This window comes from Anarrhichthys ocellatus, unplaced genomic scaffold (genome assembly GCF_004355925.1).
Source record: "Anarrhichthys ocellatus isolate YVR2014 unplaced genomic scaffold, GSC_Weel_1.0 scaffold10, whole genome shotgun sequence".
NCBI classification, from domain to species: domain Eukaryota; kingdom Metazoa; phylum Chordata; class Actinopteri; order Perciformes; family Anarhichadidae; genus Anarrhichthys; species Anarrhichthys ocellatus.
The window spans coordinates 8,474,089-8,501,775 of record NW_022280040.1 but is presented as its reverse complement, the minus strand read 5'-3'; the positions used below and the strand labels follow the sequence as shown (position 1 = coordinate 8,501,775).

The 27,687-nt window shown below is 42.0% G+C and overlaps 2 protein-coding genes across 4 annotated transcripts in view; both read left to right on the top strand.

Annotated features, from left to right (window-relative positions):
- Window positions 1-4,859, top strand: part of myo3a (myosin IIIA) — a 47,923-nt gene extending 43,064 nt beyond the window's left edge. The window contains exons 35-37 of the mRNA XM_031850483.1: window positions 489-529; window positions 3,580-3,810; window positions 4,204-4,859. Of these exons, the coding sequence (XP_031706343.1) occupies window positions 489-529; window positions 3,580-3,810; window positions 4,204-4,318 (387 nt within the window). The 3' untranslated portion in view covers window positions 4,319-4,859. The remainder of the gene's footprint in view (window positions 1-488; window positions 530-3,579; window positions 3,811-4,203) is intronic.
- A 1,071-nt stretch (window positions 4,860-5,930) lies between these two features.
- Window positions 5,931-21,231, top strand: gad2 (glutamate decarboxylase 2). Of its 3 annotated transcripts, XM_031850215.1 has the most exons (17): window positions 5,931-6,073; window positions 6,489-6,734; window positions 7,037-7,099; window positions 7,248-7,406; window positions 8,064-8,297; window positions 9,640-9,730; window positions 10,602-10,714; window positions 11,204-11,319; window positions 11,712-11,791; window positions 11,984-12,038; window positions 12,202-12,318; window positions 12,989-13,053; window positions 13,170-13,248; window positions 13,378-13,527; window positions 14,403-14,510; window positions 15,875-15,964; window positions 17,444-21,231. In XM_031850215.1, the coding sequence occupies exons 2-17, from the start codon at window positions 6,659-6,661 to the stop codon at window positions 17,615-17,617; spliced, it is 1,770 nt and encodes a 589-aa protein (XP_031706075.1). In that variant the 5' UTR covers window positions 5,931-6,073; window positions 6,489-6,658; the 3' UTR covers window positions 17,618-21,231. The 3 variants fall into 3 exon arrangements, with proteins under 3 accessions (XP_031706075.1, XP_031706077.1, XP_031706076.1); XM_031850217.1 differs by lacking the exon at window positions 6,489-6,734; XM_031850216.1 differs by lacking the exon at window positions 5,931-6,073 and having other exon boundaries at window positions 6,292-6,734.
- The last annotated feature ends 6,456 nt before the right edge of the window (window positions 21,232-27,687 follow it).

Below are 27,687 nucleotides of genomic sequence, written 5' to 3'. Positions count from 1 at the left end.
TCAATGAATAATGGAGACATTCAACTTTTGCCATTTTTTATACACTATTGTTTCTTAACATGATTGACCAGATGATTATTTGTTTGATCACATGTATTGGAGCCAAATTCACTAAAGATCTTTAAGACAGTGAATTAATATTTTATTAGAAATGAATAACTGTAACAAAACGTCTTAAACAGTGGTTCCCAATATGGGTTCACAACCCTCCAAGGGGTCAGGTAGAAGAGCAGATGAGTCAAACGGGATATGCTGAAAACAAATGCAGTATCTGCATCACAAAGTCATGTTTTTCTTCAGCCACGCTAGCGGCGCTTTGAAGATGCACTTAGTTACAACAGTGCTTTGAGTTAAAATGCCAACACTATCAAGTCAAAATGTTGGGAACCACTGTTCTAAAACCACTTTCTTTTGCTTTTCCTGAACACTGAGATTAGGGGTGTTTGATTGACACGTAGTTTATCTGTGCTCTGTTTCTCTCCACCCAGCGGTCTGTCCAGGATGATAAACGCAAGCCCAGGAAGGAGGAGTAAGTGTGGCACTTCTTACTTCAACCTAATTTAACAACCTATCACTACTGTTTTTTAAAGGGGCCCGCTGCCCGCCTGCTCAGCACACGTCGGGAGTAATGACTGCAGCTCAACGCCAACGTAAGGACGGTGTCCGAGTCCAAACTTAATGATCTGCAGAACTACGCACATCCTCTGTGAAATTAATTAGCCTCGGGTACATTCGCTAAATATACTTACACTTTATGTCAGGCATCAGAAATATTATTGTGGAGGAAAGAGAAAGAAGCGACTAGAGAGCGCGTGAGGATGTGTGCGTTCATGTAAATGTGTGAGTCGTAAAGGCCACAAGGTGAGCGTACCGCCCAGAGTGAGGGGGTTAAGATAGAGCGATAGGGCTGTGCTGAACAAGAAGGGACCGCGGTACTTCATCACAGCAGTCTGAAGACACACACACACACACACACACACACAGCGCTGAACATCAAGGGTAATAATTTGTTAGCAGATAAATAAAGCCAGCGATGGACAGGAGCCGTTTACATGCATCATTAAGGATGAGAAGGTCAGCAGGAAAGATAGTGTCTCTGGCTGAAGCAGACAGCAGAGGAGGGTGGGAGACGGGAGAGCGTGGGTGGTAAGAGGACCGAAAACTGAAGAAGACAAAGGTGATGATAGTAAACGGGAGTAAAGGTGTACAAAGAGGGAAACTAGGGAGGCAGAGTTCATCAGAAACGGTGATAGAGAACCACAGATATTTAATTTTATTGCCAATAGCAAAGCAATGATCTATGACATTCCTGTTTTGTACCCTCTGTCTAAAGATTTGCCAAAATAGTTATTTTAGCTTTCCTATGATGCCGTTCCTGTGGAAAATTCCTCTGTACCAGGAAAATAGTGGTTTGTGTTTCCAATAGCAGCAAAAAGCAGTTTGTTGAACTTAAACAGAGAAAGAAACACAGGAAGTTAGCATGACTAGTGAACCGATGATGAACCAGCTGAAACAACAGTTAACAAATCTACAAAAGCTCAAATTCCTGACCTCGAACTAGAAGACGTAGAATGATACGATGCTCAAAGTCGGGATTCCTACTTGTAAGATCTAAACAAATCCATCTACCACGACTTCACAAAGAATTGTTCAGCGATTTGGCCGCCGACGTCTTGGATTACGGCCGTCGCCCTTTTTTTGCGACCAGTGAAAGGAAGTTACCATATTTGAACGGCTGAGGAGCGACCTGTCAATCACCGTGTAGCCCCGCCCTAAAGCATCCCCTGCTTTATGGTCTGTTTGACTCTAAATGGATGTGCGTCCACCGTTCCTCTAAAATGATATAAAGGTCAACTCGAGCCTCAAACTCATCACAACTTTAGAATGAGATCATCAAGAGTTTACTGGAAAAATGTGTGTGATGTCGCAGCGCTGCAGTCATGAAGACACTGATTTCCAATAAAGGTCATCACGTATGTTAACAATGTGTCTGTTCATATGGAGGTCAGCGACGCTGTGTGATGCTGTCTGATAACTTACGTACTGGCAGATACTATTCCAGCCTTCCCTCTATAATTAGATATCTTTTAGACAAAAGAAGTGTCTCAAATACATGATGCATAATGGATAGTTTAGCCTCTATCTTCTTAATGTAAGAATTGTTTTCTAAATGACCAAAACACACTTTTGGAGAAGTTAAGTCTACAAAGAACTAGAGAGCATGTGGCTCTCAAAAAGGAGCAATCAGTAAAAACAGGAAGATTAAACTTGAGGTTTCTGCAGATATCAACCCAACTCGAACCACATCTGTTCTGTTTTTGATGTTTAAGAAAAACATTTGTTCAGGGAACAAACCGGCTTTAAATAGACAACACCTACTGAGGCAAACTGCTGCAATCAATGCAAACAGATCACAGGTGAGAGAGACGTTAAAATGTCATGAATGAAAACTAAATATCTTGACAATGTCTAAATGAGAGACTTAAATAAACACTATTTCTAGTATGTATTCAAATTAAGTCTACAAGATCAGATGAGAAGAATTCAAACAAAGACACAAAAAAACAAACATTTTCCTTATTTAGAGAAGGAAATTAGTCCAGTTTATTCAACAGCACATCTGGAGTTTAACAATGATCGATACACAAAGGATCTTCACAAATGAATAAATGCCGAAAAAAGGAAGAAAGACTGGCGCAGCTATGTGCTCTGTTGTCTGATAATGAATCCACTCAGCTTCTTTTTAAAGATAAACAGTAACTTGTACCACTTATTCCCTTTGTCGTGTGTTTTAAGATGCTTTGCATTAATAGATTTGGTCTCTTTGAGAGAGGACACACCTGGGATCCATCAGGTCTTGATTGCAGTCAGCTGCCTACAGGAGGAGTCTATTTAAAGCCTCTGTGTTTGTTTCTCTGTAAGAAGTTGGCAGAGGCTGAAATGCATCAGCGGGTCTTTTTAGGTCTCCGAAGTCTCCGAAATGCACCAGTTACATTATTTTGTGTTTGTCGATGCACGTTAATGAATTGGCTCCTCAAGTTTCTTTTAAATAAATGCAAATACAAGTCTTCTGGGGCAGTTCAATTTCTTAGTGTGTCTGCATCGACCACTGCTGTAATGATTCCCGTGTTTTTGTACTCGCACATCTCATACAACAGATACGCTCTCAAGCCAAACTGCAGTTCACGCTTCATGTCGACTGTTTCATCTGAATAGCTGAACAGCCAGCCATCTTTCAGCCAGGAGACCGCTGTTCGATCCCCGTGTGAGACAAGAATCAATGTTGATTTATTTGTCGCTTAACTTGCATACTTCAGTAACGGCACCTCCGTGGTTATTTGAACCCAAATGACAATCTTTTCCTAAACCTAACTAAGTAGTTTTGTTGCCGAAACCCAACTGAGTATTCTCCTGTGAAAACACGATATCATACGAACTGTTGTTTGAGGATACGTTGACCCCAGTAGGGTTGGGCAATATGTTAAAAATATTCAACCAGCGATTGCAGATATATTTGCACTTGTGTGTCTGTGATTGACATCAAAGTCTGTCCTCCTGACATCCTTCTTTGTGCTCCAGTCCAGGGAAGCTGCTGGATGTGGATGACCACTACTACCAGACGCTGTCCTCCAGCAGGTCCGAGCCCTGCATCGCCACAGAGGACATGCCTGAGAGGAGGCCGACTGTAGAGAGGAGAGGGTCCACGGATGGCAGGCAGTCCACGGAGAAGACACCAGCTGCTGCCAGTAGACAGACCAGAGAGAGGGCCGTCACCGAACCGGAGCCTTCCAGACCCGTCTGTAACGACAGGTATGTCCTGGATACAGAGGGAAGAACCTCAAACATTGTGCATTACAGCCTCACACCTATCAGGATCAGGTCTTTCTTTCTTTACAGATCAGCTTATTTTACCCACAAAAACAGCCACACTTGCCTTCTACAGACCAGTTGGTCAAAGTGACAAATGCAAGAACATATTTAATCTGTTTTTGCGGTCCTGCGTGGCCACTGACTCAGACACATGATGAATGATCGCTGCAGATGATAAACAATATGAAATCTCTCTCCTGAACGTGAATTGTTTCGTCTCCTCTCTGGTTTTGGTTTAAATCTTTCAAACCACCTCTTATGTTTTTTTTTCTGTTCTTGCTACTTCACACTCTGTCTTTGCGTTCACTGTTGTCTCCTGTGTTGCGTTGACAGACACTCACTTCCCAGAATGCCCTCCACAGAGAGTCGGACTGAGGACAACCCGTTTGACTTCAGACATCTGCTGAGGAAGACCTCCCAGAGACGAAGGCTCATCAAACAGTACTGACCACACAACTGGTCTTTTTAACCATTTGGCACATAATCTATCAAATTCTGAATGTGACAATGTATTAATCATATGTCATGTTGTAAAATACATGAGTATTTTATCCGTCAAAGCTTCTGAAAACAACTGATAAGTTACGTAAATGAAAAGCACTGACTGCATTGATTATAAGTCTTATTGATCTAAATGCAGACAGGATGAAAGTAAATGTAAATAATGAAATGCTTTGCCCTTAAAACTGTAAATGCAGGTTTTATTTATGTGATTTGTAAACTAGTCATTGCTACTTTAGCTCATTTTGCTGCATCAGTTTCCTTCGCTCAAACATTGAGGTTGTCCGTATCCATTTAAACACCGAATAGAATTGTAAAACATGTATGTATACATCATGTAAATACAAGATCCATCCTCTTACGCTTCAATACTTTGCATTTTAAGCCATTTTGATGAGTTTATCTCTCTGAAAAGCTGCTTCACTGTTGTCAAATTGTAAGAAATGTACATTGTCTCCTCTGCTGTAATCTGTGTTTTGCTCATTTAAACGTCAAATATATTAAATTCTTTGTGATGTTTAATTAATCTTACATTTAGCAGAGCTGCTCCCATGCAACATGAGTTCCTGATAGTCGGCAGTACATCCTCCTCAACGCATAACCGAGCTTTGCAGATCTTTGATAAAAGAAAAAGGTCCAAGATATCAGAAGCAGCCGTGTCATGTTGATATCACACCAGCCTCTTTATGTAGTATTTTCTATATTGGCTTGAGAATTTCTTTGAGATTCAACCACTGACCTTTTTATGTGACATTTCAAAGGAGAATCCCCCACAGGGAGTTAGTGAACCCCCAACAACACGCTGACTGCACACACTGGCAATAAAACACCTCCATACAGCCAAAAAACATCCATAAAACACAGACAGCAAGGGAGGATCAACTGGGACTCCAGGGTAAATAATATTGTTGCAGAAAGAATGACTAATATTGCTGTTTTTAAAAATGAAATAGAAATAAAACTTCCAGAAAAAGAGCTATTAATATCAGAACAAAAATAGAAATATGAAAAAAATCTGTGTAAGGCCTCTTTGGAGATCACACACTTACTGTAGTTCCATACACCAATGCGACGGGATCAACAAGGCTTTGCCAAAGGGTTGAGTTTATTTTAATGAGTCTTTGTGTCATTAAATGGTTGCTGGTGATTGCATTCATAAATCATAACAGATGTGGCTCAGGCTACAGCTCTCATGCCCGCAGGCTCTGTTTGCTCCCATTCATGTTTAAACGACAAGAAAACAGTGTTGGATTGTAATTTGAAGTTGATAATTTGTGGAATTAGGCTCTGATACCATTTTAATTTCTATATCTTTATTTACCTTAGCCTATCCAACATGTACAACCCAGTGTCCATCTCATTGTAGGCTGAAAACATTGCATATCAATCATTTATCTCGATACTTTATGTGAAGACTGTGTTGATAATATTGATATTTGTGCAAAATAAATCTAAGAGAGTTATTCTCCCTGAAACGAGCAAACCGCAGCAAGTGAACAAGTCACGTGCAATAAATACTTTTGGAGTAACGAGCCCCTACAGGAGAGAGGAGGGACCCGTGCGCACTTTCGTGTATCTGAAGAAGCCTCCCCGCCGCTTCCTCCGCCCGGAGGCGCGCAATTTGGAGCAGCCGTTCTCCCAAGAAATAGGTCTACAACTGCCGGGCAGATGGATTAGTTGGCATTCGCTGTCCGTATGGAGGGTAAGTTCAGCGCGTGCAGAGGACAAAATGTTGGGGATATATGGAGTCACGACTCACGACGCAGTTCGTCATGACTTGAAGTGCATCATGACGGGACTTCTTTAGTGACGTGATATTTAGGTTGGATGCAATTAGTCGCGTGTGTGCTGCATATGTACCAGCAGCTGTAGCATATAGGTGCTTTATTTGACGCCGCTTTTTTTTTTGGGGGGGGGGGGGGGGCGGCTGCAGTTCGTTTTGATTTTATTTTTAGTGCACATTTTCATCCAAAAAAACCCGACATTTCACCGCAGTTTGTTTTCTTTGCGCCTGAACTCTTAGCACCTGTAAAACGCCTGTAAAAAAGAGAGCACACCGGGGACGTCTTTTTTCTGTTTCTTTTTTTATTTTCACAATACGTGTTTTTTATTTTTAGGGGCTCTCCTGCAGCATAGAGCGACTGTCGGATGCGCGGCGGGGTTTTCAGCAGTCGGAGAGGTCTGGTGAGATTCAGCACCACATCAGCTTTGAACAGCTCCGGGTCGTCGCATGTGGATGGGCTCTGTCTGTCTCCGCGTCTCCAGCAGCTCCTAACTACCGGCAACAATGGCATCACAGGGTTTCTGGTCTCTTGGCGCAGATAATGCAGGGGCCAATACCGGGACTCAGAGCCCCAGCACGCGTGAGTGGCTGTTTTTGTTGTTGTCTTCAAACCACCTCTGATGGACCAAAGGCGATGCTCTGATTCCAGTGCATTGTCTCGATGCATTGGGTGAAAATCCAAACAGGCCTGCTGTGTCTTTGAGTCGTCACATCTGCTTTTACTGATTTTATTGTTTCTGCAGGATGCAAGAATTCCGTCTAAAGAGCTATCTTAGTGCTTTTTGCATGGCGCATTTTGTTTGTTTGTTCGTATCTTAAAGTTGGACTCTGAAACCCCAAAGCCTGTTCATCCGTATTTGATTTATCCATTCTCTCTTCCAGCCAGGGCTTGGTGCCAAGCGGCGGCCCAGAAATTATCCGGAGGACTCGGATCGAAATTATGTGGTACGTCGGCTCACTGACGGAGGAAGTGGAGGGGGTGTGGGGGGGGGGGGGGGGGGTGGCACGCTGTCTCCACCATTATATTTACGGCTCGGCCTCGTCAGGTTAATACAAATATGTCCATATTTGTATTTTTTTGTGATGTCCAAAGCGCTGCTAAACGTCGCGGAGGTGGAGAAACCCGCCGATCCGGCCACCAAGCAGCCGCCGGAGACAGAGACAGAGACAGAGGCTGCCGGCTCGTGCGGCTGCAACAAATCCTGCAACTGCACCAAAGCTCCCCTGGTCTTCTCCGACCTCTATTCAACAGGTACAAAAGCATGTCGTACAAACCTGGACGTCAAACATCTGTCACATCTGTCTCGTTGAGCCACAGCATTGGCCTCGCTTTGGATTATCGTGATTTATTCAGTGTAAAAATGTAATTTTATATAGTTAGTCATTTTAAATGAAAGAAAAACATCGTTGTAAATCGACTTTATGTCAATAATGTTCATTTAAATGTCATTTTATTGATTTTTCAAGAGGGGATCCGCTTCATTCTTTGTTCCCAGCGTGAATAAAAAAAATCTACATATGAAAAATATAATGTAAATAAATGGCAGAACTTGAAATGGATCACCATCCTTATATATACATCTATATTAAATATCGACAATATTCTGCGAGTTAAAGATAACGTTTTTTGCAGTTTTTTTGGAGAGGTCACCTTCAGCAGAATCTCTTGATTTGAGGTGTTGAACGTCGCAGAAACTTCAAAAACTCCCTTAAATGTTTAGACCTGTAAAGATGTAACGAAAGGTGTTTTTTTTTGTCCCGAGGCCTGCAGGATCATTTACCAGCAAAAAAAAAAAAAAAAAAAAAAGGGCTAAAATTTGTGCATCTTAATGTTGCATGAAAACGTTTAACGAGGGTGCTCAGTATAAATCACAAGACGTCTCCCACGCTGCTGTTATTCTGTCTACAGACCTGTTACCTGCCCTGGACAGCGACGCCAAAACAATGACCTTCCTGCAGGAAGTCGTGGATATTTTACTGGCCTACATCGTGGAGTCTTTCGACCGGGAAACTAAAGTTATTGATTTTCATTACCCGAACGAGCTGCTCCAGATGAACAACTGGGAGCTGCAGGGCGAGCCGGCCTCGCTGGATGACATCTTGATCAGCTGCCGCGCGACCCTCAAATACGCCATCAAAACAGGTCTGAATGTTGGGCACGTGCGTGATAAATAGCCTGCTTTATTTCTGACTTTTTTCCAAACACGCTGAGCAGTTTCAGTTTGGCATGTTAGGAAATATTCCCCGCCTTTTTTTTAAATGTATGTATAGGCCTAAAGTCCGGCCTGCAGCTTGTCTTTATGTGAAATCACCAGACATTTAATATCTTATAATAAACATAAAAAATATTTATAGAGAAAATAACTATAAATGGCACAGAGTCAGTGCAAGTCCTAAATCACAAGACTCAAATATGTAACAGATGATGAAATCTACCAGAAACATATTTTTAAGTAAATACTATCCTCCATTTTATGAAGGAATATCCTCCCAAAAATGCATAGTATTGACAGAATAACACAATCTTTGTTTAAAATAAATAAATGATATTTAAAAAAAATCGACCTGGAAGTTGTCGTCCTCCTCCTCATCCTCCTCATCCTCCTCCTCCTCTTCCTCTTGGCCACCAGACCGATAAATGCAGTGACGCAGTAAATCTGGTTCACCTAGTGGGAGATAATAGGCTAATAACCGCTCTTCATAGGCCAAGTCCATTATTCTCTCCTCGCTGACACACTGGAGAACACTTACAGCACGAGACAGATTTCATCCCCAAAACAACCAACACAGATATCTGTTTTTATAGATTTTATTTGGCGACATTTTAATTTAAACAGTTTATAAAGATTCAATAATAAGCATATAACTGAAATAAGGACATTTTTTAATGCACAGTATTTGTCAGCAATCATATCCCCTCCTATGAATACACCTTTATATTATTAACTGTCTTTTACTATATTGTCATTTCCATTACATCATATTAACTGTGTATTACAGTAAACATTTATAAACTGCTTATAAATGCTGCATTGTATGTTTATATTGTAAATTAAAGTGAGACTTTTACTTCACCCTACTTAGGACACATTACGTTTTTTTCATATTTAAAAAAAAAATATTCACATTTAATTTACTCAGTTCCAAAGTTGCTCTGTGTGATGTATTCTGTTTTACAAATCAAATGTGGGAAAACCCCGTTTGGGTGTTTACACCCTCCACTAAACTCCTACACTAACAGATGCAACACCAACTGCATTCATTATCACTCCAGACCATCCACAACGTCACTGCAGCTGCATTCGTAAGCTGCAATTAACGCGTTTAGAAGATGACAGCTTCTGTTTCTTTTGCACAAACTCAGCATAAACACACGGGAAGCGTATTTCAATTTTCCCCGACACCAGATCAAATGTTGAAATTGCAGCCGCCTCGCACGCTTCCTCTCTCATTTTCTCCTTTTGCTGCTTTTATTTGCCCCTCAGCCCATCCCAGGTACTTCAATCAGCTCTCCACAGGATTAGACATGGTGGGACTGGCAGCCGATTGGCTAACGTCCACGGCCAACACCAATATGTAAGTATGTGGCCCAGTGCTTCATCATGATTTCAAATGGCGATAATGACAATGAATTCCATTTCCGGTCCATCTGTATGCCGTCTGCACGGGCCGATAGCGGCCTCTTCTTTTTTCACTCAATCATGGCAAATGAAAAGGGTGAAATGAAAGGCAGATCCTCCCCCTTACTCCCCCCCTGCACCCCTCCCACCTCTGCCTTTTATCCCTCCCCCTCACCTCGGATCTCCATGGGGATTCAAAGGGAGGAAAATTAGCCCTGAAATTAAATTCAGACTAATCTCAAGCTAATTTTGGTGTGTGTGTGTGTGTGTGTTTTTGTGGTGATAAACTCTGCAAGAGTCAGTCTTGGCAACTGTGTGCCACTGCAAAATACGCCTGCTGTTGACACAAGGGGGGTGGGGGGTTAACATTACTGCAGCTAACACCATGTATTTGGAGAAACATACAGGAAATGTGCTTTTTTGGTGCAGCAAGGATGATGGAAATGTGAGATTTCTGTACAACAAAGAGCCCTGAGCCTCTGAAATGTGGAAAAAAGAAAAGCGAGTACATTTTGTTCAAGAGCATGAGTGCAAATCAAGACATCGCCTCTTTTAGAAATGAAGGTGAAGCCTGTACAACCCACAATAATGCTACATGTTTTGAAAACAAAATATATATTGTTACCCTTCAAGTATTTGATTGATTCAGTGTTTCATCCGCCTCCTGCAAGAGCCGTCAATTTCACCTCTAAATATGTTCTGAAACACACAAACTGCAGGGGGGGGGGGATAAAATCTCCGTTTACTGGCTATTCTTTACGGGGATGAGTCATGGCACATTTTGTGTAACCACCCTTCAACCATGTGATGTCCCTTGTGTAACGCAGGTTCACCTATGAGGTGGCTCCTGTCTTCGTGCTGCTGGAGTACGTCACTCTGAAGAAGATGAGGGAGATCGTCGGCTGGTCGGATGGGCGAGGAGACGGCATTTTCTCTCCTGGTATGTTACGGCGACGCCAACCCCTCCACCCCTCCGTTTCACTCAAAATGGAACTGCCTGTGTGTGTGTGTGTGTGTGTGTGTGTGTGTGCTGTAATGTGTCAATTTGCATTTTGATGATATAAATGGAACTCGTTTCAAAGCCAATTAGCATAAAATTATTTTTCCAACTCAAGCCCCCACCTCGTCGCCCTCCAATCTCTAATTTCTCACGTGCATTTCTGTGACACGTGAGGAGGAGCGATCATTGGGGAGTTTGATGACAAAGGCCGTGATTGGCTTTGACATTGTGGCCAGTTGGATGCCGTGTCATCCCTCGATACGCTGTAAACAAAGGATTTTTGTTGTTGTTGTTGTTTCATTATTTGAAGCATTCACGGACATTTTCTTAAACTGGGCTCTGAAACCCTGCATCACTCCCATGAGACTCTTCCAGTTCCTGCTGTGACACTGACTGGCTGTAAATCACTGAGCCCTGTCTGTCCTCCAGGTGGTGCTATTTCCAACATGTACGCCATGCTGCTGGCCCGCTTCAAGATGTTCCCCGAAGTGAAGGAGAAAGGAATGTCATCTGTTCCCAGACTGGTGGCCTTCACATCCGAACATGTAGGCATTTATGTTTCAATTCAGCAGATAAACTTTGTCAATGTGTGTACTTATTGGATCAAATAATGAGCGTTTATCACTATTTGAATGATCTTTTTAAATGAAAAGTCAAATACCTTCCTCTTCTGCGCAGGAATAACGACAGATAGTTTTGCACATTTTGGTTGTGGCTGTGTTTGTGAGTTTTTAAAAGTGAAATATGAAGGAGATATGAAGGTGACTGGTGTGTCTCTCACACTATATGTCACTTCCCTCATCTATTAAGGACATTTGAAAGATGCTGTGAACAAAAAACCAAAGACAAACTGCCGTTTGACAAATGTACACACATAAGATGTTGCACAGATAGTTAAACACGACCTCTCGTTCGTGTTTCCTCCGTTATCTTTCAGAGCCATTTCTCAATCAAAAAAGCATCAGCAGCTCTTGGCATCGGGACGGAGAGTGTGATCTGCATCAAAGTAGATGAAAGGTAAAGTCGGCCTCTCGTGTCAGCACGAGAACTGAAAGGGAAAATATTAGAAGTTGGATTCCACTGGTGGAAAGTAACTTAGTGCATTTACTCAAGTATTGCACTCAAAGTACACGTGGTTTGATTACGTTTTTTCTTACAGGACTTCTACTTCGAATGTAGTATTATTGTTCTTTTGTGTTTTTTTTTCAGTGGTAAAATGATCCCAGCTGACCTTGAGAGGAGAATACTGGAGGCGAAACAGAAGGTAATGTGACACACATTAACAACACCGCTATAAATACTGCAGATATTACTTCAACCAGCCTTCGTTTTCTCGCACTCAGTCGGCTGAAACCGCCGTGACGATGAAACACGTCGGCATTGTTATCAGCTGCTTTCACGTACGATCATTTCCTGTCCGTCTGCAGGGCTTTGTTCCCTTCTTTGTAAGCGCGACGGCCGGAACGACGGTGTACGGAGCCTTTGACCCTCTCATCGCCATTTCTGACGTCTGCAAAAAGTACGACGTCTGGATGCACGTGGACGTGAGTGAAAGAAGTTCTGCATAAACGTCTCCTGTTGCCTTATTTGAAACTCTGTTATAACCTTTAAAAATACACCTCTCCAGCGGAGGGACTGTGGTGGAGGAATACACAGAAATACTGAGGTCACCAGTGACTTTGACAAATCTATTATGTCTGTCTGGCCTCTAACTGCTGGTGGTTGACCCAGATAGGAGCCAGCCATTTCCTATCTAACACTGGGGATTAGAAAAACTGGAACAGAGGCTGTAAATCACCTCCTCCACTGACTTTGCCATCATGGGCCCTCTCACTGAAGGAACTCTATCTGTTAATGAAGGTGATTTAGTCCTGACAGGGGGACACCTCTATTAAGAGACATAAATGGCCTTATCTATCATCCCGCAACTGGCTGAGATGGAGGAAAAAAAACATCCTGCTTTGTAGCTGCTATTTCTGTCGGGATTTGTGGATTTGTGGATGCAGAAATAAGAGTGTTTGAAGGCCTTCTTAACCATGAGGCCAGATAATCCACAGATGCTTGTTAAAAAACATGCATGCTTCTGACATTAAGAGCTTTTTCAAAGCTGACATTGGTGCCCATGTTGAAAGTGAAGAATGTAGTGTCCCTTTAAGGACTTTGAAGTTGTATTTACAGCGTGACATGATAATGATTGTCGGTCTGTGCTGTCAGGGTGCGTGGGGAGGAAGTCTGCTCATGTCCCGGAGACACAGGTGGAAGCTGGATGGGGTTGACAGGCAAGTTACGTTATTTGGGGGATTTTTTTGAGGGGGGGGAGTGGTGTGGACACAATCTGACAAGAAGCTAAAGAGCATTTGAAGTGACGAGGCGTGGCGGTTGTTTTTAACTGCAGGGCCAATTCAGTAACATGGAACCCACACAAGATGATGTCCGTCCCTCTGCAGTGTTCAGCCCTGCTGGTCAGAGAGGAGGTAGTCTTCTTCATCTCTCTCACACACACACACACACACACACACACACACACACACACACACACACAGTGCATGTGAGTATTTGTTGTTCTTGTGGTGATTATAACCGTTCTGGATGTGATTTCGCAGGGTCTGATGCAGAACTGCAACCAGATGCACGCCTGCTACCTGTTCCAGCAGGACAAACACTACGACCTTTCCTACGACACCGGGGACAAAGCGATGCAGTGCGGACGCCACGTGGACATCTTCAAGCTGTGGCTCATGTGGAGGGCTAAGGTAGTTTGCTCTCTTGCTCATGTTTGCATGCAGCTCTTTGAAATACAGTTTTTTTTTGTGTGACGTCTGCCTCGACCAGGTGGCAACCTCCGGTTCTGTAAAGTGAAGCCAATGCAGAAATGTATTAAACTTGCATTCTCTCTACTGACTAGCAGGGGGCGACTCCTCCGATTGCAAAAAGAAGTCACTTTGTATAGAAGTCTATGAGAAAATGACTCTACTTCTCTCTTGATTTATTACCTCAGTAAACATTGTAAACATGAGTTTATGGTCTCAATCTCTAGTTTCAAGTCTTCTTCAATACAGCATGATGTTCATTTAGTACATTATGGTCCATTTAGATTCAAACAGACCATAAAGCAGGGGATGCTTTAGGGCGGGCTTACTGTGATTGACAGTTCGCTACCAGAGCGACATTATATACAGTATGCATGACAGATGCAGCAATGTCAAGACACTGGATTGAATGCAAATTGTGGACATTCTTATCAAATTTTCCTGCAGAAAAACATGATTTGTCTCTTCTTATTTACACTGTCGTAGCTGTCAGGGATGCCCACAGTAAGTTAGATTTGGCTTGCTAGATGTTTCTAATAGATTCTGACATAGATTGCTGTTTTTGCTGGGGGTAAATGGTCTTTAAATATGTAGGATCAGAAATTGTTAAATATTTTTCATAATCTGTGAGTGAGGTTAGAAACAATGGAGAGGCAGAGACAATGGTTCACGGACAAAAGCATTTAAATAAAGGGTACTTTACCATTTTGCATCACAATACAATGGAGTAGGTGTTTGCTTCTGGCCCCTGGACCCCCATTAAGTTTCAACTAAATAAACATTTCAAAACTAACAGATTGAAACGTTTCCTTCGACAGGGCACCATCGGGTTTGAGGCTCAGATCGACAAGTGTCTGGAGCTGTCGGAGTACCTCTACAACAAGATCAAAGACAGAGAAGGATACGAGATGGTCTTCAATGGGAAAGTACGTCCACATTTAACTTCCGCTCTCCACAAGAATCCTTATACAGCCGCACAATCAGAGGAGAGTAGCCGACATTAGTCCACGTTGCTTCTCTTACCTCCGTGTGTTCGCTGTCATTACGGGTGACTTGATTGACGTGCAGCGTGCTCCTGCTTTGTGTTGGATGAATGCCATTTTTAACTCTAGCTGCCGGTATAATGTGCTGCTATTATGTTTCATGAATAGCACAGCGGCCTGTAATTGCTCATATGCGTATGAATGGCGGCGTCTGAAGTATCCTCTGCAACAGCCCAAACATACGACGGGGTTATTAAGCTAAAAAAAACCTTTTACAGGAGAAGTGCTTGGACACCCAGAGTCATTTATAGTGAAAGCTCTTTAATGTTTCAAAGCTTATTGTTTCCTCGCTGAGCCACCATAGACTGAGAGCATCATAACCCAAAGGGTGGTGGGGGTGGGAAGCCGAGTCTTCTGGGCATCGGCCCAGGTGTTCACTTGTCTGTATAGCTCCCATCGAGCCATTACATCAATCTGATGTTGAACAAACGACGGCGGAACCAGAGCGGGTCGTCTAAATGAGGCTGGTGTGCATGGCTAGTCAGCTGTTGGTAATGAATGATCTACACCTCGGCTGCTCCAGCGAGGCTTCACATGCCAAAAAATAAGAGAGCTGCGTTGGCTTTCAGACGTTTAGAGAATGTCTGAGGAGGAGGCAGCTACCTGTCTGATGCTGGGAACACATAATGGGTTTCTTTGTTACGCCTGGAAACAGAATCCACTCTGGCTTGAAGTAATTGACGGGCTGCGGTTACTTTCAGCGCTTTTTATTTTGAGGTATCTGTAGGATTTCTACCAAAGATGATTGTTAAATGTGTGTGTGCACTGCATCTATATTAATATTGTTAGCTGCTAAATGTTCGACAGTGATTAAGTGTTGCTAACTTTTTCTCTCTGCCGGTCTGGGCTGCTGGAGTGATTGCTAAAATGACACAAACTGAGACTGAAACAAAACTAGGGATGCACATATCAGTCAAGTTGCGGGCCGTAGAATCAAAACAATGAGCTGAAAAGAAGCAAGAACGCTCTGTAGATTTTAGTTAAACTGAGTCTTGTAATAGTTCTGTGAGCAATTGTTTTTGCTTTACACATAAAATACTGAATATAGCAGTTTTATAATGTGATTTTGATGCTACCACAAAGACAAGACAAGTCAAATTCTACACATAGTGGCTTTAATTTTAACAACAGACATTTACAAAATAAAACAATGAAAGTCTGTAATATTGAAGTATTGCTCGTCCTTATGTGTGCATGTTTTGCTTTGGTGGCGGTTTATTGCTCTCATCTCTTGTGTGTTCCCCCAGCCTCAGCACACCAACGTCTGCTTCTGGTACCTCCCTCCTGGGATCCGCTACATGGAGGACAACGAGGAGAGAAAGAAACACTTGCACAAGGTGGGCGAGCGGAGATAAGAAGCCCGACTATGATATCTACCAAAAACACCTTTCACTGCACCTTTCGTTTGCGCTACAAGCCTTTCACTCCTATCCAGTTTGACCATCACATGTCCCCCCCGTCATCAGGGACAACATGGCTACCACTTATCCTCTGGATTAAAAAAACTATACTTTGCCATACATGAGGTGTACTTAGTAAATTGTGACAGTGTTGCTCACAGAAGGGTATCACAGGCCTGATTTAAAGAGAGTGAGGCTATCCAGTTAGCTAACGGCGGCCACTCAGAGGATCCCACGGCAGCGGGGGCCGACTAATTGACAATTAGGACAAACAGATGGGGGACGTCCCGCCCATAAAAAGAGCTCTCTGCATCTGTAAAACCATCCACCGTAGATCGTTTGTCAAAGCACATCAAACGGAGAGATTTCCTTTTGTTTTTCCAAAGTTACGCCTCACTGAAACCCGAGTGTTTGGACAGCTCGCTGTTCTTCCTGCAGACTCTGACACTCAGATTGAGGGATGATGTAATCTTGAGGAAAACGTCCAGACTGGAGGAGCTTGATTTCCACTTGCACTTAATGGCTACTTCTGAAGGATAACTGGAAAATTGTCAAAAAGACTGATTTGACAGCAATCTGCAGATGTTGATTGATTATTTTACTGAAACACCTGCAAGAGATTAAGAGGGATTATGTGAGGAGAGCTACTGGACAGAACTCGCCGCTGCACTGCAGCCTTTATACTGTAACCCCAGTGGTGGGAGAAGTACTCAGATTCTTAACTTAAGTAAAAGTACTTGTTAGTCCTGCATTCGAAAATCTAGTTCGGTAAAAGTACATATTACATTTATATATAAAAACACAGACGATATAAAATGTCCCCTTTCAGAGCGTTAAGTCATGGAGCCTTTAAGGTCCTGAAGGATTTCATGCACCTTAGATAGTAATTTTTATGTTCTTATTGCTGCCAGGAGGATCATGCGATCGGTGGCTTGTGTGCGTCTGTGAGTGACTGTGCACCTCTGTGTCTGTCCGTGGCTAATCTTGCATTCTGCTGCAGCAAACAGCATATTATTTTGGGTGCTCATTCATAGCTGCATAACAAGGACCTCTCGTGGTTGCGGTGACTCACATTTTCTCAAAACATCTTTAATCTGTTTTATACCGGTATTGACGTAGTCCTCTCTCACTACTCTTAACAGGCCCCCGGCCAGTAGGACGGCCTGATAGTACAGCTGACTGGATTTTCTCATAAATTGGATGTACTTAACTGTATTTCAGTACCTCCAAATTGTACTTAAGTAATGCAGCATATTTGAATACATGTACACAACCCTACAAGCTCATGTCATTGTTTGTTTTGTGCCTCGTAGTAAATATATATGAACCAAACCAATGGAACGATGAAGACCTTATGCAGTGTTTGATCTTCTCTCTGCTTCTGTTTATTCATACTGTATGTACTGACCCTTTCAGGTGGCTCCGGTGATAAAGGCCAGGATGATGGAGTACGGCACGACCATGGTCAGCTACCAACCGCAAGGAGACAAGGTCAACTTTTTCCGCATGGTGATCTCAAATCCCGCGGCGACCTTCGAGGACATCGACTTTCTTATCGAGGAGATCGAGCGACTCGGCCATGATCTATAAGACTCGCCTCGCCAAATCCTCCCGTACGTTTCCCCCTTGACGGATGAATTGTTTGTCGTGAATGTACTGGTAAACGTTTTTCTTTTCTCTCTCTTTCCTCCAAACGTCACATATTTAAGAGTATATTTGAGGGAAAAAAAGATCTACAGATATATATATATATATACTGTATATATATATCCATATATTATGTATTGTAGCTTTGCCGTGGACTAACTTGGTCCAAAGCTATGTAAAAGTGCTTCTGTCTGCATTTCCTATAGTGTAGTAGATCCCAGTAAGTGATGTAACTTGTACTTTTTGTGATATGAAACGCTTGTGCAATAGGTCGATGAGGAAGAGTTTTTTATTTGTGGGATCATTTCTCATTTGCAGAGTATGTTGTTAAGTGCCAAACGTGGTCGTGTTCTACTGTAACTTTACAATTTAAACTTCTGGTTTAAAACAAAAAAAAGCACTTCACCTTACCTCAGCGTAATCAACTGCCTTTACATCTGCACATAGTACGTCAAGCAGTGTTGTTGGTCGTTTTTCTCCTGACTGGTGATGTATAGCAGCACCAGCACATGTTAGACAAACTGGAGCAGGCCGTCAGTAGTAAATATGTACAAAAGAAGGCATTTCTATCAAAATTACACAACAGCAAAGAATTTATGAAGGCGTGTTGCTCCATCGCGCTTCACATCAGCCTCTGACAGTTTGATCTGCAGCTTACGATGCTTATTTAATATTGCAGCAACACTTTATACTCATTTTACATACGCACTTCTCTCCGGTGTATTTAAGGTTGTAAAGGCTCGTTTTGTTAGCTGTGCTGAGTGTGCTTTACATGATGAAATGATCTAAACTGAGAATAATCAACATTGAAGCGGTAGCGTTAAGTTATAATCCTTAATATTATTCTTTATTTCAAACCCCGTTGTTTCGCTACGATGAACATTTGTGTAGCCATTCAAAGTATTTGGAGATTTTAATCGCCTCTCTTTACAGTAGTTTTAATTGTTGGCGGCGGAGCTTTGAACTTTCGCAACAAAACTATTTGATTAGGGTGGTTTGGGTTAAAATAAGTAAGTTTGTTAGGTAGCTAGCGTTAGTTAAGTGCTGAAGTTACATAACAAAACTACGGTAAATTAAGTCAACGTTAACTTGGTTTCACACGAAACATGAACAGCGGTCTTGTGGGCGAAAGTCCCGTGTTTGACAAAGCAAATTCCCTCCAACGGGCCCACTGATAACATACGCTTGTTGGGCCAGTGGGCATCACATGACCTGCAGTACCTACTGTGGCCACTATGACTACGCAGCGCCGAGTTGTTCCTGGCAGTTTCGTCGCGCACTTTCTGTTATCAAAATGAATCGTTAAGGATTATAACTTTGATGAGCACTTAATGAAAGATCAAGGATCTTTAAGAAAACTGGGAACGGGACAATAATGGTGTTTTGTCTGAGTAGAGGAACTTCACCAGACTTGCAGCTACTGCATACCTGACATCTATTGCACTAAATCAGGAGGAGGAGTATCCCTTAGCATTGCAACTGAGATTTCTTCTTTATTCATTCACAAGCAATATTTCAGTATGGGTCCAATCTATACACCCTGCAAAACAAAAGCTCTAATTCAAGCGTACAATAGTTAACGGTAATCAAGTTAAACATGCTTACTGTAGGCAGGTTATAGTTGATGGAAAGTGAACCCTGATTTTAAGAAAAGCAGGGCTTCACTCGCATTTTCATTAGAACAAGTTAGAAAAGCACAATTTGCTCAACACGGTTGCTCAGTGTACAATCACTTTTGATCATAGATTGTAAATAGTATTTCAAGATGTCCTAAGTACATATCTTTGTGTATACATAAGTGTATATAATACGTATAATCAGAGACTATTTGTGAGGTAAAGTTATTCATATTTTCTCTATCTCCAATATAGATTACTTGTATTTTCATCCTGTTTGTCCAAAAGGCTTTTTTCCTGTGTGTGGTGTGTGTGTGTGTGTGCGCGCGTGTGTGTGTGTGTGTGTGTGTGTGTGTGTGTGTGTGTCAGTGTCAGATACTTGACTTGGTTTGTGACTCTTCTGCTATTTCAAAGAAAACATGTTTCAGGGACTGGCTTTAAAGAAACTGACAGATTTCACCTCAAAACACTTGCGAGTCTTTTGCGAAGAGACTCTGGTGTTTTGATTTTAAATGAATATGCAAAGCCACTTTTCACTCTGAAGCCCTGTGTTTTTGTGAATACTTGACAGTGTGTGCCAATGTGTACCTTAGTGTGTTTGTAACTGTGTTGCCTTAGTATAAATTTGCCAGTATTGTCTAGTTTTCCTCCAAAGGGGAGGTTGTGCACTTTAGAGTATACACATGATAACGTGCAATGTGCAATCGTTGTTCATAAATTGATGTTTAAAAAAAAAACTCAAAAATGTAACTTGGTCTGAATGTGACATGCATCAAGAGTCTTTTTTTGTTTGCATTTTACAGACATTATGAAAGTTTTACATCCCAACAGAGATTAGATTTATTAATCCTAATTCCCAGATTTAAAAAGAAATTGGCGTGAACACTGTGACACGGACAACGTCAGATTTATTACAGCGACACAGGAATCTCACTGTGGCGGTCGTGGAAAGCCGGACATTTTTCTTCTCTTGCTGCTGCTGCTAGACTTGCTTCCTTTGCACGTGCATGCGATGCCTTGCCTATCCAGCTTGTTCGATATCTCCTATATATCTATTTCTCTCTATATATATATATATATATATAAATATATACAGTATGTGTAGCTCCTGTAATTAGCTTTAGTGTCCGACGTATAGCTTTAGCCTGTAGATTAGTGCACTGTCGCTCGAGCCTTTACATGTGATTCTCTGTGTCTTGGGCTTCCTGTAAAGTTTCTCCGTGCCGCAAGCATGCTAACCTCGCCTAGCATTGTAATCCTCTCCGCGCTTGATCTCACTATCTCTATCCTCTGTCTTTCTTCTTCTGCTTGAAGACTGTCGCAGCTCTGAACGTAAAGTATTATATATCTATCTATCTATCTATCTATCTATCTATATGTGTGTAGCCCCTCAGCATGTCTCTCTGAAAGCTCTTTTCTGCTCTGTACCTGTACGACCTTTTCTCTCTTTCTCTTCCTGCTTCGCCCTCCTCTAGCAGTGACATTGTCACCTCACGCTTTCCTCCAACGTTTCTCGGCTGCCCGTTGTCGTTCCGTTTTTTTCCGTGTCGGGTGTGTTGACTCGTGTCACGGTGCCATAACGTCGCCATTTTATTTTGGTTTCACCGAAAGGCCCTTGACTCAAAGGGATGTATGAGAAACAATCAATAAGATGTAAACTTGATTGTCCAAAAACTTGTCCAATACAAGTGTTGTTAGCCTTTAACACAAGTATAGAAAATATATAAATATAAACCCTGGTTTCTTGCTTACAGGAATATATTGTTTGTTGAACAATTAAAATCTCTAGTGCTCAGAGTGCAGTTCACTTTCACGTATGATTTTAAATCGTATGTTCTGCAAACTGCTGTGCTAGCTTCTCTCAAACATTCATTTGTCCTGAACTATATGTTACTGTTGGGAAAGTATAAATAAATATTGTCAAAACAAAGATTATTGGAATCTGTGTTTGTTGTGCTTCAGTCTGTCGGCTAAAAACACAAGTGTGTTGTGATTGAGAAAAGAGATGCTGTCACGTATCCCAATACGTCACCACATGTCCTATATTTCTTATATTTATCATTCCTTATTACTTACATGCTTTACATATATTGTGTTATATGGTGTTTCATTATGAACATAATTGATACTTTGCGTAGTCTTTTGTTTGTATATTAAGTGATTCTTTGTTTCTATTTTTCCTATATTATGTGTAAGGGCAACTGTATCAAAGTATCAAAAACAGTTCTTAATGTGATACTGATAGATTAAGAACAGATTCAAACACTTTTTTCATACAAAATATACACAAAATAATGACAATAATACAAACATAACGGTTTCATGTTTCTCGTGCAACTCCAGTAAAAAATTCAAGATGTTTATTGTCACTCTGGTTATAGAAGTACAATCGTGTGAAGTGCTTTCAGAGGGAGGATCCATAAAGGAAAGAAAATGTATTGTGTATATATATAGTTATATAAAATATGAGACAATAAGTACAAAAATATCCATTAGTGGTATTTTTGTGAGAGGCATCGCTGGCAGGTTACACATGTCTCCCTAGATGGCACTGCAGCTCCACACGTGAGTCACGATGAGCAGCAGGGAGTGTATTTTGACCTTCACTAAAAACAGACATGCACAGCAAATGTGGATGGAATTTTTGGCAAATAAAAATTATTTTCTGTTTATTGTCTCAATGAGCTGTTATTTATTTTTTTTGCTCTCAATCATTCCTGATTACAACATCCTTTTATGGCCAAACGAAAGAAAACATGCATCCCAAAGTATGTAAAAGGTTCCCAGATGTTTTACCTCTTCTTTCCCTCTCAAACACAGATAAAGAGGAAAAGCACCTCGTGGGAATAATCGTCGCCTCTGTGACAAAGACTCACAACCACACAGGGGTTTACCTTATTTGTTTTATTTAAGTGATTAGCATAAGAAAGTGACACTCCATGTTTTAAACGAAACATCTGGGCGGCACACTGTATCAGCTGGCTCTGCATGAAGCCGCTCAGAAGAAGCGGATGGTTTTGACATTACAAATGTGACATGCAATCACTCAGTTAACTGTTTCCACATCGTGGGGTTTTGCATGATGAGGTCCAACATAGTTCTGCAGCTTCGGACTCTAACGTTGTCTCACTATTGAGACTTTGCATGTAATCTGGTCGACACTGACGTTCTTCCTGTAGTGCTTCAAAAAAGTTTGAAATCATACATACATATTTACAGCCGCTCCATAGTAGAGCTCAGTCATGGAAACATAGCCAGAGGACAAAGGGATGATCAGATGATCAGTTGTGTTACTGTGTACCCCTACATAATGTTACCTGACCAGAAGAGTTTTATTTGTTACATAAATCACCTGCTTCTGAAACGTGGCCAAGACCAGAGAGATGGTGGTCGATTTCAGGAGGAAGACGACAGCTCCACAACCGCTGAGAGTTCTGGGAGAGGATGTGGACAAGTTCCTGGGTGTCTCCATCGACAACAGACTGAACTGGAAGACCAACATCAACGCTGTGTACAAGAAGGGGACGAGTCGACTCTCTTTCTTGAGGAAACTTCGATCCTTCAACGTGTGCAGCAAAACAATTGCTTCACACAAGGCAGCAAAATCATTAAGTTATAGAATTAAATGTAAAATCGAATCAAATTGGGTGGATTCTATAATAAAATAGGCAAAACCAACTCTAGCAATGTATAATAAAAGAAAGAAAACAGCAAAAAATTAAAATCTAATACCTATCTCATCAGTAAAAGTCAACAGTTGTCTGGAATGAAGCTGGCCGACATCTTCATGCACACATGAAGTCAATATGTGAGCTGTCCCTGCTTACAACCCACATGTGGAGTTTTACGATCCACTCCTCTTGCTGCAGAGCCACAGAGACAAAGTGAGTTGTCAGCTCATCATCCATTAATTGACATCAAGGAATTACCTATGTGTGCTCTTGACATCACGTTTTGGACTCATTTGGTGTCATGAGGCCAAATTAATTTCAATCAACCTTGACACGCTGCCTCTGCGGACTCTGTTATCTCCCTCACAGTCTTCCACAGAGCGTAGACATATTCCTTTTTACAGATTCAGAATGAATAGTACGAATAATGACTAAATGACCAGGTCTGGCATTTTCTCAGTGATCAGGGATGTTCCCACATGAGCAGTTTATCACCAGCGTCTCCTGGAGGATCTGCTCCCCCGACCGCTTGGAGCACATCACAGGCCTTGTAAAGCCCCGACGCTCTAATCCCACTAACGACGCTCTAATCTAAGTGATTACACAGAGAGGAGACGAGCTGCAGTGTCCAAACACACGGCTTGCAGACAGGAGAAATGTAGCAAACATGTCATAAAGTTTAAGTCGTAGAAGTTAATCTTTTTCCAGACTGTTGCGGTGATTTATGAGTAACACACTAGATGGTGAAGTGAAGGCTTGAGAGGCGCTTACCAAAGCATTTTGACTGAAAGGTCAAAAGGATTCTCATGAAGTCTCACTGAAGTCTTTCCTTTAAACAGACCATGTGTGTGTGTGGCAGCGAAGCCAAGCCAGATGTTGGTGTCTGTTGGAATTGGTGGCGTTCACCTCACAGTCCTCTGAGCCGTTGAACTCTGCCTCTGCCCTGATGTCAGCCCAGGAGCTGCTGGGTCATCCATTAGTGTTTGGTTTCACTTTGGTAACACTGCACGGTGAACACATGAAAGCCCGATCACCTTAGGGGAGAAGCCGCATGCTTGGTTGACAGCAGATAACACATCCTTTTTCTCGGCCGGGAGTTTGCAGCTAAACGTGGATTTGTTGGTTTGGAGGTCGAAAGAAGGCGACTAAGTTTCAGTGTGTTTTAGGTCGTTATTCAGGTTTTTACTGTTTTGATTCACTCTCACCGCTCTCATGGCATCGTTTCCAGATGTGGCATGTGGCGTGACTTTGGTGTGTGTGTGACGCAACAATGGCGGCTCCTGAAGAGGCTAGAAGCTGCAATATCATCAGTTACATCAGAGCTGGAGAGTTTCTTCATAGAAAGAAGAGCAAAAAGAACGACACTGAAGGCTTTTCTCGATAGAAAAGATGTTTTCATTCAGTTTCATTGACTGATGGTTCAACAAATCATCTGCCAAGTATTTTTTGAAAGCGACCGCCCTTTTCCAAACAGTTTCCAACAACCGGCTTCTCAGATGGTTCTCTGTAAACAAACCATCTGGCACCTCAGGTTACGACCTTCCAGTCCCCAGCATTAAGAGCCTGACATGATACATGATCATCCACCACACTCTTGCTTTCCTCCTCCCCACATAAAAACCACAGTTCCTCCTGCAATAACACTGACCGTTGGCACTAGACGTAAATCACAAGGTGCGTAATTCTGGGTTAGTTAGAAAAGTCCCCATGTTCCCAGATCTTTAGCAGTTATTTTTGCAAATATAATGCTACCAAAACAAAAACAAGACAAAAGGTATACGAAACCTGAATTGTCCTGGGCTTAAAAACGTTTAGTTTTCAACGGCAAATCACCAAATCCACACCTGCTGGGTTGCATCTGCCTCAAAAATATAAATGCTGGACTATCACGCTTTTGTTGAAGGCTATTTAAGCCAAAGATTCTCTGTTACGTCCACTTTGTTAGTCAAAGTCAGTCGTACTCATTAGCTTCTCCGACCTCGCAGTGCACCCTGCATGCTACCTAAGCATACACTATGTTCTGTTGCAAAGCACTGCACACACACACACACACACACACACACACACACCTCCGCTCAACTTATTGTGGTACACGCTGAGTCATTTGTATGGATGCATTCAGTGAGATAGTTAATCTGTAAGCGCCTGCCGGAGAAAGCAATTAACCTCATGGACCACCGGGGAGTTGATATGAGTGAGAGAGCATCTCTCCGCCATTTAAATATACACCAGAGGGACTCGCTCGCTCGCATTCAGCCAACCTATTATTCATCATCAGCGCTTTAAATGGCCTCTTCATGAAGACAGCAAGACGGGCCTCACTCCCTGTTGCATAAACATGTGCATATTGCACACACACACTAACAGACTGATGCCTATGGCTCTGGAGTTTCAGGTTGCCCTTGATTAAGGTCAGCAAAAGAACGAGAAAACTAAATGCTGCATTCCTGGTGGTCGGGGACTTTACCAGACACTGGTGGGAACTATGCAGAGCCCTCGCCATGACTGGAACAGAGAGATGCAGCATGTCCAACATGATTATTGTCAGTGTCAGTGTAGCTTTCAGCTTTTCAAGAATGCCCGACAGATAGCGAGTGTTTCTCATGTTGTAGAAACTGTTCAACAACAAAGAAAATCTGAGTAATTTAAGGAGCTAGATGTTCCCATTGAATCCCATTTTTGTGTTTGCGGCTACTGACCTGCCAGCCCATTTCCTCATGCATCAGCAACCTCTCTAATGAGGAGAACAACACCGGCACAGATGGACGAAGGCAGGAGTGCGGAGATTGCGACAGATGAGCAGATGCGCAAGAAAGGGAGGATGATGGAGAGCAAGCAGTTACAGAGAAACCCAGAGACGTGGATGCAATAGTTTTGCACTTACAGTAAGATACATATTGGACTTTTAGCCAGACAAAGGTCTCGCTGGTCCCTCGGCTATGACTACAATTGTTTCCTCAAAACCTGGCAGCAAATAATTCATCTTTTCTGTTTTCAGTTGTTCTGGAAGTTCTTGTATCTTTCGCTGAAAGGTGCTGTGAACACATCCATTTACCTCTATGGAGAAAAAGGATGCTCTGGTTGCTTCCAAAATGTCATACTAACATGCTATTTAGTACGCTAAACCGTATGTGAGATTCTTTAGGAATGCAAACTAAACTAAACCTGTCAGAAATCCTAGTATGAAACCATTAGCATGCGAATAGCATACAATTTGCTGTAAAATATTACAGTATAATAACGTAAATTACACTTACTGTAATGAAATGTTAATAACGCTTCAATGTAAGTGGATTCCACTCTACTGATAGGCGTCACGTATTTTTAAAAGTGTTTCAGACATCAAGATTCTCAGAAATCGTCATGTGGTCGCATGAGTTTGGAACTGGTTACCATGCTTACAAGTCTCCAACCTGGGCGAGGAGGCTCTCAGGAAGTAACGTGGTAATCGCAGTTCAGTCCGAAAAGATTCATACTCTTGTTTATTCACACTAAAGTATGTTGAACAATAGTTCACATATTGAGTTCGTAGAGCAAAGAGCGGTTTGTAATGTCAGACGCAGAATGATGTAGCTTCATACTTTTTACTTCAACGACACCATTCAATTTGAGTGGCAAGATGAAAAATTACTTTCAGATACGGCCTGACCTATAACATTTGTTATCGAGTCAGCGATTCTTGGCAGGTGAGACCAAACTGAACACGGAGAAATTGGTTCCAAACTCAAACATAACTTCTTGCAGCATGTGAGTGTTTTTCAGCTGTAACTCTAAGTAGTATTGAAGACATTTAAAATGCCCAAATAGACTTAATTTCCGTATTTAGATTATTTAATATAATTAATTCTCAAAAGAACCCAACAAGCTGTTTAAAAAAAATCAACCACATCATTACAGACTTTCTTCGCACCCCATAAATTCACTGTCGAGTACCAGTGTAACGCACTGCGGCGGGTTGCAGCATCAGACCCGACCACATGGTCGAAACATTTCCCTGCAGACAAGATGCCTTGGCTCTTAGAGTAACATCCGCTTCTGATTAAAGCAAGCCTGTCTCCAGCTTTGTCCTTTTTAAGTCAACGTCGGAGCAGACTGGGGCCAGGTTTGGGTGAGGAGGGTGTTCACCTCGACATCAACATGCACCCATGAATACGTGACGCAGATGCACATTTAGAGTATTAAGTTAAATACTTTACAAACATAAAAAAGACTCGTATTAGACATACTGGATTTTTAAGTTTTGTGGTCACAGTTCTGGACCCATTAGACTCTGAAGGAACTCCAAACACAGAAACCCTCAGAATGCAAATAAACTCACAACAGATGCATTGCGGTGATGAATGATGTCTCTGTTTTGCAAGAGATAAATGGCATGCGGCCTGTCAAACAGCATGGCACCTTTTTGTGTTTTCACATCACAGCATTTATGGATTGAATTCCCGAATGCTTTGGTTGATTATCTTGACTCAGGCATCTGATCTGTGCCAAACCTTTGTTACCTCTTGGTTTAATGTGTCTATGGAAGATGAATGTTACCAGGTCTGATCGAATATCAAAGCAGCTATAATAAATCTTTTTTCATACAAACAAAGGACGGCATGACTACATATGAAAGGAGTTGATTGTATTGATGAACCCGCAGCTAATTGTCACCCGACTCTGCAGTTCCTCTCAGCTCTATTGAGCTTTTTAGCGACTTAGAGATCAGCTTTTTGTCTTTTCTGGC